The sequence below is a fragment of the Odontesthes bonariensis genome, chromosome 1 (genome assembly GCF_027942865.1).
Source record: "Odontesthes bonariensis isolate fOdoBon6 chromosome 1, fOdoBon6.hap1, whole genome shotgun sequence".
Taxonomy (NCBI): domain Eukaryota; kingdom Metazoa; phylum Chordata; class Actinopteri; order Atheriniformes; family Atherinopsidae; genus Odontesthes; species Odontesthes bonariensis.
The window spans coordinates 27,654,417-27,667,507 of NC_134506.1; the positions used below are offsets into that span (position 1 = coordinate 27,654,417).

At 39.5% G+C, this 13,091-nt stretch overlaps 1 protein-coding gene across 1 annotated transcript; it reads left to right on the plus strand.

Moving 5' to 3' along the window:
• Window positions 1-4,209: 4,209 nt before the first annotated feature.
• On the plus strand, window positions 4,210-9,595 carry cgref1 (cell growth regulator with EF-hand domain 1). Its single transcript, XM_075471472.1, has 7 exons — window positions 4,210-4,452; window positions 5,257-5,362; window positions 5,631-5,705; window positions 7,227-7,300; window positions 8,142-8,266; window positions 8,409-8,510; window positions 8,617-9,595. The coding sequence occupies exons 1-7, from the start codon at window positions 4,440-4,442 to the stop codon at window positions 8,881-8,883; spliced, it is 762 nt and encodes a 253-aa protein (XP_075327587.1). The 5' UTR covers window positions 4,210-4,439; the 3' UTR covers window positions 8,884-9,595.
• The last annotated feature ends 3,496 nt before the right edge of the window (window positions 9,596-13,091 follow it).

Below are 13,091 nucleotides of genomic sequence, written 5' to 3' on the forward strand. Positions count from 1 at the left end.
ACAAAGATTTTTGTTTGTTTACAATGAATGGTGTAAAACTATTGAAGTAAAATTGAAGAGTATATTATAGAGACCAAATTAGCACAGTGTGTTCTTTTTTAAACTTCACGTCAAATTTATGTTAAAAATATTACTACACAAGTTCCATCAGTCTAGAGAGAGTGTACTGTATGTGGCACTAAATTTAGTATTGCTACACAACTTATGAACACTTTTTCTCTCATATAGCTCAGAAGAAAACTCCAGCCTGAAGAAATGAAAACAAATTCATTGTTGGGCTTCAATAGTTCCAGATTGTGAAGTGGCAAAGCTTTGAGTTGTATCCATGAAGTGACAATGACTATCTGCCGTTGTGGGAGGCCCATGAATGTAATTTACAGGATGCTAGAACGACATGTTCACATCAGCAGCAGTGACCGTCAATGTCCCCAGTGGTCAGCATGCGTTGAAATTACACGGGGGTTCGGGGGGTTAAAAATAGCTCGCTCAGTTTTGATTGTTGGGGGCCACAAAATAGTGGAACCTAATCCCTGTTGCATAACGTGCCTCTGTTTGGAACCTGTGTGTGTGTGTACATGTGCGAATGCAAGTGTACATGCTTGTGTGTGAGTATGCATGTGAATGCACTTGGGCTATGCTAAAGACAAACAGAGCCATGCGGTTACGTTTTTCTGCTGGGAAAAAGAAAGAGCAGCCAGAAAATAGCAGGTAAAGTTCGGCAAAGTTAAAAGTGTTAGGTCAAAGTGTCACTGAAAACTAGCATCTTGGTGCCGTTCCATGGAAACAATGTTGTCACAATGATTTTCTTTCACGAGTGGATTTACTTGTCAGGGGGACACTATCAGCGAATATAAAACATCTATAACACACATTATGTTCACATCACGAGAGACAGCTACACTACTAATCAACTAAAACATCTCTGAAACAAAAAGCCATGACTAAACTCACAGTTCCTTCATGTTAGCTCTCAAACTATAAGAAGTATGAGAAAGCAGATATGTCAGTTTTATTTCCTCTGAACCTAATAAGTTTTCCTATTTGAAATGCTTTTCTTTGCCTAAACTTGCCATAACCTTTTCTGGTCAAATTAATTCTCAGCTGTTCGATCCATAATTTCAAAAGATAGAAAGAACTTTGTACTCTGGTCTTTAAGTGGGCTGAAAGAAAAATTTAGACACTTCATGGTGAAATAAGATTACCAAAATTGACTAAAGTGTAAAACACAAGTTGATTTTACAAAATTCCTCAATGATGTTTAAACAACATACAATGAAAAGTTTTGGTGGTATCTTTTTCAGAAATCTTGGGCATCACACAGTTAAATCCAAATTTGCAGGTTCATTTCTCATCAATTTTGAAGTTATGAAACATTAGGTCAAATGCAACAACCCTCTCTCTTGTCAGCAGACATGCTGCAGCTTTCCTGAGTTTCAATGTGTAATATTGGCCAATGAGACATTATCTGTTGTATTGATGTTGTGCTGAATCCAACCCTCAAGATAATATCCAGCAATACTGTAACTTATTCTGCGGGCGCAAAAGCATCAAGGTGGAGCATGTTTTTGCAGTGTCTCTGAATCTCAAATGTGTAATAAAGTTCCTTTTGCTCATATTGACTGCTGAAATTGCAAAGAAAAAAAAATCCCGTTAGACATGGCCAAGAAGCACTGAATACTTCTTCCTGAACCCCATGGCACTGCAGTAACTTACCAACGTTGACAACAGACAGCCTCTCCCAAAGCACAGTGCTGTTGGCCGGAAAATGCTCCCAGCAAATGCTGGTTACTCTTGTGTGTCTATTCAGGAGACTTGTGCTGACAATATTTGCTCATTCTGTGTGGTGTGAATCAGTAAGAACAACACTGGAGTCGGATTGCCAGTTTTCTTCATCGCGTCTTAGTCCATCTCTCTGTTGCGTGGTGTGCGTGAGAAAAAAAAGTGGTTTGTAAACTAAATGTATTGTCATTACACACATGCACACACACAAAACCACAGATACGAGACACTAACTCATGTTAACATTTAAAGGGTAATCTCCCCTCTTGTATGTGAGTGTCAGTGAGAGGCTTGTGCACCAGCCAGCTGTGAAGTCATGAGCAAACACTGCGCTAAGCCACTCTGTAAGTCACGCACAGAGACGTTTAAGTGCTTCGATGACCATGACTACTTTATATGTGATTTTGAAAGCTTGTGGCTTGTCTTTTCCACCCACCCTACGCCTCCGTCTGTGACTTTTAGTAATGTGTCTATAATTGCATGTGACCTGCTATCTTGTTTTTGAGGGTTTTTTTCAAATTATTAGAAAATCTGTCTAATTTGAGCTCTACATGTGACTGTGTGAATTGAGACATTGAATTAACTTCGTTGTTTATCGTGTCTAAAATCAGTCACTTTAGATACCACAATTCAACGCATTATGTGGCAAACCTGCAAAGTAATTTTTGCAATTTTTGTAGAGCATTTGCACACAAAGATGCAGGATGGGGGGAAAGGCTAAATTGTTTTGGGTGCAAGACTTACCTGAACTATTACTGCTTTGTCAACACCTAAAGAACTTTCCCACTCAGTAATAAATAACATCTATGCATACACTGTTGAAGAATAATGTAAATTCCATTTGATGGTACAATACTATCATATAGAAACTTGTACGCATGCAACAAAATACTTGTGTGTACTTTACTGTACTTACAAGTCAAAATTAAATCACTGACCACTAAATAGCTGAATGTTTTTGTACAGTAATGTGAGCTAATATGGGAGCAGGTAAACACTGTCGCTCAAACACACAACCTAGATTGAGTTCTACTTTAGAAGAAATGACTGATCCAAAATGATGAGGTAATAAAGAGACTGACTGCTGACTCATTGTTGGATTCAACTCATGTACAGCAGACTGGCCAGTGTGGATGTGGGAAAGTGCGTTTGTGTTTGTTTGTGTGTCAACAGCTCCATTGGTAACTGCCCAATCATCTGGGTGAGTAGAACCGCTGCCATACATGCAGACCCAGGAATCAGCTGTTTATACTTTCATCCTCTGCCAATTTTTTTTCTGTCTGCAGAAATGCGTCTTGGTTGTCCAGATAGTCAAATAATAGTTCTGCTTATCAACTCTTTTTTTTTAATTTTTTATTTCTGTCTGTTTTAAATGTCAAACCCCCTCTGAAATAGCATCCCACAAGCATATTGTTTTTCATCATACTATTTATAAAGCAGCTGTACTCTCGTTTACCATTGTGAGCGTAAGACATAAAGAGCCAGTAACTCATCAAAAGTCTTCAGTTAATAGTGTCAATAATGATTTTTCTCTGTTATTTACAAACGTAAACAAGATGTTTAGAAGCTGATTTTTAAACTCAAATTCTATCTTTTTTCAATTGACCACACAGGTGAAAGTTCTCTCTCAGTTCACCAAACTGCCTGCAGAAAACAATTATGAAATAAAACGTTAGTAGAACTAACACCTAATCTTTGCTTTTACTGATGCAAACTACAACAGTAAGAAGAAAAAAACATCAAAACCAATTTTTGAGTTTCATCTGATAAAACAACTCAGAAAGATTTGTGATCAAACTTTTACACAAGATGCAAGTACGATGTAATAGTCACATCTTCCTGATCATAATGTGGATGTGTGACTTCCAATATGATACCTTAGGATTATCAATTTCAATTCAAAGTCCATGTTACAGGGACATCTTGTGGTCAGATAATAACATTGCATTGCATATTTCTATCCCTCGTGCCTGTACAGTAAACTGTAATCAACACACTTTAAGAAGCCAATCTGTTGAAGATGCAGACTCTATCAAACATGAGACTTGTATCAGTCTGTTTTCTCACTCAGCTATAGTATTCTAATGTGTGAACCATTTTATGTGTCGATAGAAGGAGTCTTTAATATGCCGTTGTTGAATGTTGTAAACTGTAAAACATAAAATCATGACGCAGGCAACTGTACTGTCTGAAATCAGACCTGCTATCAATCTTTACAGACGTATTAGAAAAAAGGAGGCGAACAGCTGTCCCTCCTGACAGTAAACTGCAGTAGCCTGAGACGGAACGTGAAATAGAACACAAGAAGACATACATGCAACGTGGAGGTTAGCCTACTCCTACTCCACCCGCTCCGAATATGATTATACGTGAACACGTGGCGGAAAAAAAAAAAAAAAAACCCTGACAGAGGAGCTGAAGGAAAAACTGCTCGCGCAGGCTCACTGCCACGGAAGCGGCTGTGTTCTTCCACGTGGACCCTGTCATTGACCCAAACAAACTCCGGTCTCCGTGGCAGCCGGGGAGCGCGCATGCAGCCGCCGTTGCGCAGTGCAGACCGGGAAGGAGGCGCGAGTAGGGCTGAGTGTGACAGGAGCGTTCACCAGATATGAACCTCTAACCTGCCGGAACATACGCTTTTTACTGTCCACGAGTCAACTATGCTGACAGCAGGTAGGCTCCTCATCACTCTGAGAACACATTACAGGCCGGTTTCATCAGCTGCAGGCCGCTATACTAACGGCTGTGTAGTCTACGTTACTTCTGTTCACTCTGATATTTGCTTTACAGTTTTAATAAAGGCGTGGCTTACCACTAAAAAATGGTTCTATTTCACAAATAGCCATCTTTAAAATATTTGTCTCGACGCAAGGCTTTAATATCAAAACAGAGGAACAGTAGGAGTTTTATCAGAAACCGGCACTGCAGCCCTAGCTGCCATGCTAGGGCTGCAGTGTTATATCTTGTTCATTTGCAGGCAAAGCAGTGTAACCTACATATCCATCATCAGTTAGTCCAAACTGGCCAGAGACAGATGGACTGTTTCACTGACCAGTGGGGACAGCAGAGGGAGGCTGCGCTAAACTATAAATAGATGTAGAGTTCTTATTGATTTTGCCATAATGGACCATAAGGTCCACAATCTACTGAATGTTAATAAGGTGCAGGACTGCAGTGCAGTCTCCAAATACTGATCATTGTTTGCGAGTGACAGAAATGGTTCATCACCTCTCAATCACTCCATCATCCCTGTCATGAATCATTTAGAGATACTTTCTCCATTTGGTCAAACTATTACGATCTTAAGACACCAGAGCTGGGTATTCCAAAAGCCCAGAGTGCTTACTTAGTGTGATGTGACGTGAATATTTATGTGCTCAGTTTCCGACTGAAAACGTGTGAGTGTGGGCAGATTCATGTATGTGGATGGCCTGAACAGGTGTGACCTGAGGTAACAACATGGCTTTGTACTTTTAGGTGTGCTCACAGAGTCTCACCTGGACCGGCTGGTCCCGTGTGTTCTGTCTCTGACTCTGCTCATACACCTGTGCCTGGCAGCACCTGGGCTACCTGGGACACAAAGGTGATGTCATTACCCAGTTAGGATGTTTCACCACCTCTTTCTTTCTTTCTTTTTTTGTTTCTTTTTTATAAATCTCTAACAGCAACAAATTGACATTTTAGGACAATATCAGAACAGCCAAGATTAATATAACTGAATGTTCCAATCAGACCTCTTTCAAAGTATGGCAAATGAACATTATGCTTTATAGAAGGACAATTGGTTCACTAGATTGATTAAAGCTGAGAAAAAAAAGAAAGCCTTAAGATTTAATTTGTTTATCCTACAGAGAGGACTCATTAGATGCCCACCCCCCCTCTGTAGCATTATCTAATCCCTTCGGGACTGGAGAAGAGGAGCGCAGGTGAGTGGCTCTTAAATGATGAACAGCTGATGCACATCCAACACTTAAAATATACTTTTCAATTCCATCTTCAAAAGGAAAGAATACATACGTTCCCTAGAAAGAAAGAAAAACCCATCAGATGCTGTTTTGTCAAACTGTCCTCTGACTCAGTCTTTTATTGTCGCTGCGACAGTTTTGTCACTCTGTGGACTTTGGCTGCTCTGTTGTGTTTATGATGTGTTCAAAACATACACTGATAAGATAATATGGACATTAACTCTGCTTAATGTTGTGCTTTTTAAAGATATGGACATCCCCACGTATGGCAAATAGTATGTCGGCTCGCACTGCTTTTACTAAACTTTAACTTCACGCACTCATCCATGTGCCAACGACTGTGTCGTCTTTGAAAACGTGGAGGCAGCTTCTTTCCACTGGCTGATAAGAATAATGGATGTGGACATTACTCTGTCATTTTATGAGTTGCAGTCTACTGACTGCAAAATAAGATAAAGGTATTAAAGTGGATGGTACTTGCACCCTGCACCCTGCACAATGATTCACAGTAGGCCTGTGTGCTGTGAGTCGACACAGAGGGCATCTTTTTCGATTGTATGGTGATTGTTTAAGTTTTTAGACCATGTTGTCACTGACGTGAACGTTGCTACATCTATGACATGAGATGGAAGATGTTTTGGCAAATTAAACCTAACAGACAAGTAATGCACATCAAGAGTTGTGGCGAGGTTCTGATCACCGAGGAACAAAGCATCGCACACTGCGTGTGCTTTTATTCTGATGATGTTTCAACCATCAGACCCTTCTCAAAATCAACAGTGAGAGGAGGGGAATGACAAAGGTGCGGCAACAGTCCTGAAACTGGTCTCTGCTGACATTTACAGACTGTCATTAAAAGAATGGGAGGTGCTGCACGGTGGTAAACATGGCCCTGTCCCAACTTTATTGAGACATGTTGCTTTCATCAAATTCAAGATGAGCTAAACATTTTCCATTAAAAAATACTAAACTGTTTTACCTTCAACATTTGATATATTTTATATGTTCTGTTGCGGATAAAAATGTTAATTTATGAGAGAATTGTTGCCTTCTGCTTTTATTTACATTTTACAGTGTGTCCCAACTTATTTGGAATGCTGGTTGTAAATTCAAGTCGGCTTATTAGATTAGATTAGATTGTACTTTATTTATCCCACAACGGGGAAATTCACTTGTTTACTCATGTGTTTGTGTTTGTACCACATATTCTCAGTGCCCCAAAAATTTGACCTTAAAGTGTTGAGAGCGGAAGCAATAGGTGCTGAGGAGCCTGACTCTTTGTCGATAAAAGAAACAGCATTAGAGTCTGGTCATAGAAGCTTGGATGCTCCTGTAACTTCTGGCAGAGGACAGGACTGCCCTACAAGGGGCCGTTGACATTTCAAAGACAGCAAAGGAAGATAAAAAAAAAAATCCAATAAACCCATTACGAGCCATCATGTTTTAGTTAAAATGTACCTTTTCTTCTGTGTTCAACCACAGGCTGTTACAGAGTTACATTCAATCCAGCCTGAAGAAGAACCAGGGAGGAGCAGAAATCAGTTCCTGGGAACAAGGTAAATAGTACCTTATAATGATGAAACGCAGATAAATTAGAATGTATTAATATTAATTGTCTGTGTTTTAGTACTGGAGGTGGTTGATGGCTTAGATAAGCAGCTTTTCTGATAAGCTCGTTTTTCCACATTGAAATGAAGAAAATGAAAATGAATAAGAAGTTTTCCTCATGAGAGGGGAAAAAGTAAATGTGACCAAGTACAATAAAAATTTTTTTTAGCTGTTCAGCCAATAAATAAAAAATAACGTGACTTGGATACTAGATAGCTCAAATGGTTAAACAGGCATCCCATGTTCAGAGGCTGAAGCTCTTCGACGCAGACGGCCCGGGTTCATTTGCTTTGCTGCATGTCACTCGATCTCTCCGAAACCTTTCCTGTCAAGCTAATTGCAAATAAAGGCTTCTAGAGCCGCAAAAATCCTGAGAAAAATAAATCGATAACGTGACTTTTGAGTGCCTTCATGGCTGCTATCAGAACCTCTCCATGATTGTAATGTTAATTGTTACAAAATATCAATTGACCACCATGTTTTCTGTAATTTTCCTTTAATAAGTTCATTCACATCTTTCTTTTTTTTTTTCATTCGGGGTTCGAGTTCCTGTCTTTTAATCATTACCTCATTTTGTTGTACTGTGCTATGCTGTAGCTCTGGCTGCGGAGCTGACGTTGCCCACCTCTCACCTTGATGAAACTACCCACGGTGGTGGGTGGTCTGAAAATTCTATCCCAGCTTCTGATTTTGTTGAAATCTTTTCCAGCAGCATTGTCAGAAGTTGTACTGCAGTAGTCCCTTTTATGAGTTTGGTATATGACATGCCTCTCCCCCTCTTTGTGTCAGAGGTGTTCTTCCTCTTTCGTCTTTATGACTTTGATCGCAGTGGGTTCTTGGATGGATTGGAGATGATGAAGCTGCTCTCTGACTATAATTCCCATCATGCACCTGAAGCAGTGGCCAATGAGCTGGTGAGTGACCGTAGAGGTCTGTCGGCTGAGTCTTTGAACAGTCGTCGTCTGTACATGAACAAACCTAACGCTTGCATACTTTTCGGGCTGTTCATCTGACCTGATGTGTATATTATTGTGGGTTTTTTTTGTCGGAGTTTAGGTGGTGTCAATGGTAGATTTTTTACTCCAGACTCAGGATCTAAACCATGATGGACTGCTGAACCCTTCTGAGCTGCTCTCCCCTTCACTCACTCACACACAGGTACTGCGCACAGACACTACACAGACTAATTGTTATATTATTACACTTTAATTTACAGAGCTGTGTCACATTTAGGCAATAATTTATTGCTTTTGCACCTCATCAGGAGCAGGAGATGGCAGCGGACAAAACGCTGTCAAACATCATTACTGAAGAGGAGACTGCTGGAGCAGTGGAGCACAGAGAGGAGGAGGCTCATGAAGAGATTCAGCTTAAAGAGGAAGAGAAATTTCAACAGAAAGTAAAGACGGGGGAAGAAGAAGCCATACAGCACATAGATGAACATAATGCCCAACAAATCCCAGAAACCCCAGCAGAAGAACAGGAGCAAGTCCACAAAGTCCCTGTGCATCAGGGACAACCAGAAATCTAAATATACACAAAGACAATTGAGAAAGCGCCACTATCATGCTGGCTTCTTGCATTTTAGCCTTTTAAAAAACTGGAAATTGAGTTCTTAGTACAACCTGTGAGAAGCATCTGAACCCTGTGTGTTCTCTACTTTCCACACTGGACTGTCAAACATGTAGAGGGCTGATCAAAAGTTGTTTCTTTAAAGAACTCCTGGCACCACAAAGATGCTCTTATATGAATGCAATAATTTCTGTAGATGTTTAAGGGACAAAGGTCCTGGATTGATAATGTCATGCTCTCCATAATAGTAAAAGCCATCATTAGTAGAAACATTACTTTTTATTACTTCGTGAATATATATTATTATTACTTATTGCTTCATTTGTGTTTATTTATCATTTTTTGTCACCTTAAAAGCAGACTATGTATTTAATAATGTTGAGTTTTGGCTTACACAACCTCATACTTAGTGTAGTTTTTTTTTTTTAAATAATTGCATCGTTTTAATGGATAAAACTTGCCTCATAAATGTCCCCTGCTTCAAATGGCACGATTGTTTCGTTCACACACTGATGGGCTGGATTGTCTCCGTCCGACTCTTAGCATGTGTTTTGCATTTAGCGATTATGCATAAAGAATGCCAAAAGGACTGTTATTGATCTAAATTAGTCTGATTTACAGTCAGCTCAGTGAAGCCTCTGTGTTAAGACACTACTGGTGTGCCATACGAATAAATGATGTCTTCCATTATAATCTAATACTACAACAATGGCTTTATTTTTTGTTTGTTGTGTAAAATAGATGTGAATGCGTAATAGCCCTTTACTACCAATCTTTGGAAAACAGACTTTATCACTTTCATCTTTGTAGTTAAGGTCTGGAAGGCCCATTGAGAAAACATTCAAAATGATTTAATACGGGGTATCAGCTAACTTGAATCTTTTGAAAGGATGGAAGGGTAACACTTTACAATAAGAGTCCTTTAATTAACGTTAGTTAGTGCATTATTAATTAAGCATTAATTAACAGTTTAATAATATATCATCAATCATTATTATGTATTACTTAGCATTAGAAAACACATAAATTAATGTATTAGTAAGCAGTTAATTAAAGTTTACCATTCAAAGTTAGTTAATAAATTATTAAGCATTAATAAAGGTTGAATAATGTAATTAGTTATCATTGTATATGCACTGCTCAGCATTAATTAACACATTCGTTCATATAGTAGTAAGCCATTAATAATGTTCCTAGTAATCATTTACTAATGGTGTTTACTTGGAGTGAATAAGCATTAAGTAACAGCTAACTAATACATTAATCATTCGTTATATGGTGTACATGTTGCCTTGATGGGCATTAAAGCAATATTATGTAGGATTCTTGATACTGGTACTCTGGTAGAGAAGGGCAACTCTCTGCTACTCCTGTGCTGTTTCCAATACCGGGGTCGTTGCCAGTAGTGGTGGTGCCGTTGTCGCTACCATTGCCGTCGTCGGTTGCCTACCAACGCCATTGCTGATACTGTTGCTGTTGTTGGTACCAGTGCCGGTATTGTTGCAGGTACGAGTGCCAACCAAAGCTCCTGAGCTCGTCGGAGCTCTGGTGGCTGGTCGGTCGTGCAGCTAAGCACATGGAGCTTGTGTGTGAGTGAGAGGACCAGGGAGACTGAGCTCTGAGCTAAGCAGAGCTGCAGTGTACCAGGACCATGGTGTCCCTATCCGCACAGTAAAGTTATTATTTAACATTAGTAGCCGTACCTAACCCTTAATAAATGTATGCATACTGTAGCAGTCACAGTGCCGTGTGGATTAAGAGTTTTTCAAACTTTGACAAAACCAACATTCCTGTGGGGGATGTTTACGTATGTGGATATAAACCAGATCTTCATTTTCTTTCCACAAAGGAAAAAGAGACAGAAACTGCCTAATTTACAACACCCTTAAGAGCTTTTGGGGAGTCGAACTCACTCTTGGAAAAGTGGGAGACTTACTATCTTATCTAGACCATAACTCGAAAGTTGACACTTTAACACCCCTTTTCACCAGCAAACCGACCAGATGGCTACACATGAACTGAGAAGACTCACTTTTAGTCAAATCTTAAAACTATATTAAATGTGTTTGATAACCGTGTACAATTTCTTTCAGGTTTCCAGCTTGATCACAAGACGCATATAGAGACAATTTGTACGATTCTGGCTTAAATATTGACAAAGAACTGATTTTGGTGGAAAATGCCCAACCTGCCTGATGGAACCACATTGCCCCCTAGTGGTCTGCAGTGTTGATTAGTTGAACATTTAAATCCCAGAGGACTCAGTAAAATGGACAATGTATATGCAACAATTTAACTTTTAACGATGTCCCTTCGGTATCTATTTGGTATTTGTTTGGTGTCCCCATTGTTAGAATTAGCATTGTGTGACTCACTATTCATACGTCACGATTTCATAGATATTCATCTGAATTTTGAAAGTCATAATTGTCTTTATCATGCGTGTTATTTTGATGTCTTTATATTACAAGTCTATGTTATATCTTTAATCTGCATATCTTAACAAGATGTGGTGTTTTCAGAATCACCGAGACAAATGTTCTATGAGATGGGAGTAATGGAGAAACACAGAGTTCTTTGTCTCATCCAGAAATCCCCCTATAGCACAGATCACCTTACAGAGACATGCACACAGTTCAAGCATGTCATTGGCTGAAAAAGTAGTGTAAGCCCCGCCTCCGAGAGTCAAAACCCGGAACCGCGGAAAACACACGCTCTCTCTTGCCTTCTTGCCTCTCTCGTTTCTTGCCTCTTGTTGTTTTCCAGAAGCACGCTCTTGTTTTCAGAGGGAGAACAGGTCAGAGAAGAACAATGGAGAATTGATCAGATGAGTTGCTCAGAGAGATTTGAAGAGCACGGAAAGATGAGAGTATGAGCCGTGGAGAAGACGACGGAGGGGAGGAAGGAGAAGGACGGAGCAGGACCCAAAGAAAGACGAAGAAGACCCGAACAAAGAAACAGATTGAAATACTCTGAAGATGCACGTTTTACGTGTTTTTGTTCGTCCCTCGCCATCCACGTCCTTCTACGTCGCACGTCCTAACCTCCGCTGTTTCACGCCATCATCACCTTTTCCTACCAAGAAAGCCAACTCCAAGCAACCTTTTATTAATCTTCTGTGAACTTAAGTTCACTTCATCAGAGAAGCAACGGACCCACTGACATCAGAAGATTCGATCATCTAACAGCAAAGCCCTCAACACCATCGTCCCCGTTTCCCGGTGGAAAAGAGCAACTGAGAAGCTAAAAAGTCAGCCACGACAGCCAGGAAGGCCCAGAGAGCGGAAGAGAAATCCCCTCGGACCCGCGTGGCCGCTACCGTGAATAGAACTTCAGCACAGTAAGACCGACCCGTTTTCACCTTAAAGTGGGTTTGATGGATGTCTCGAGGCTTTCACAGAATGATACATTAATCCGAAATGTCAGTACAGTATTTAGATTCAAATAGTCAGCCAACCCAAACTATTTGAATAAATCCAGTAACTCTCCATTCCCATATTTTATTTTCCATTCACTAAGTGTTTTATATAATCACCCATATTCAATGCATCTCCTGTTTGTTTAAAGGTTCATGTCTAAGATCATATCATTGTAATAAACAGCTCATATATCTATATATATGTTATAATCACAGATTGTGTCGTATGCTTTCTTTACGTAATGTCTGTCCAACCAAACGAGAACTTCACGAAAGTAGCGAGATATGAGACTGAATATTAATTGAATATTAATTATTAATTAATTTAACACCAGGATCGTAAGATTTCAAACAGTTTTCCTACCTGACTGTGACTTAAATTAAGTTAAAACCTAGGTGGGTGGTGCCCTGAATTCGAGGTAAGGTTTATTTGAGACTGTAAGAACATCTCATAAATCCTTATATTTAATAGGTATATAAATACCCGGTAACGCTACAATACCTCATATAAGCATTACTTAGCCATAGGTAACCATTAGTGAATGTTTTTTGGACCCTTATTGTAAAGTGTAAACATGTATCCCATAGGAAATGCATAACAGTGGTAAATAAGCATTACTTAACCACTATCAATTGAAGTGTAGTTGAAGCAATCACATATACAGTAAAGCGTTTTACACCTTTTATTTTAAACACATTAAAACAGATATAGAGAACATCTCAACTCGCACAGAGGAGAATTTCGAGCA

Excerpts from the sequence above, each read along its gene's own strand:
- cgref1 (XM_075471472.1), top strand. Across the intron at positions 5,363-5,630 it reads GGGCTACCTGGGACACAAAG|AGAGGACTCATTAGATGCCC; the intron begins GTGATGTCATTA and ends TTTATCCTACAG. Across the intron at positions 8,511-8,616 it reads CTTCACTCACTCACACACAG|GAGCAGGAGATGGCAGCGGA; the intron begins GTACTGCGCACA and ends GCACCTCATCAG.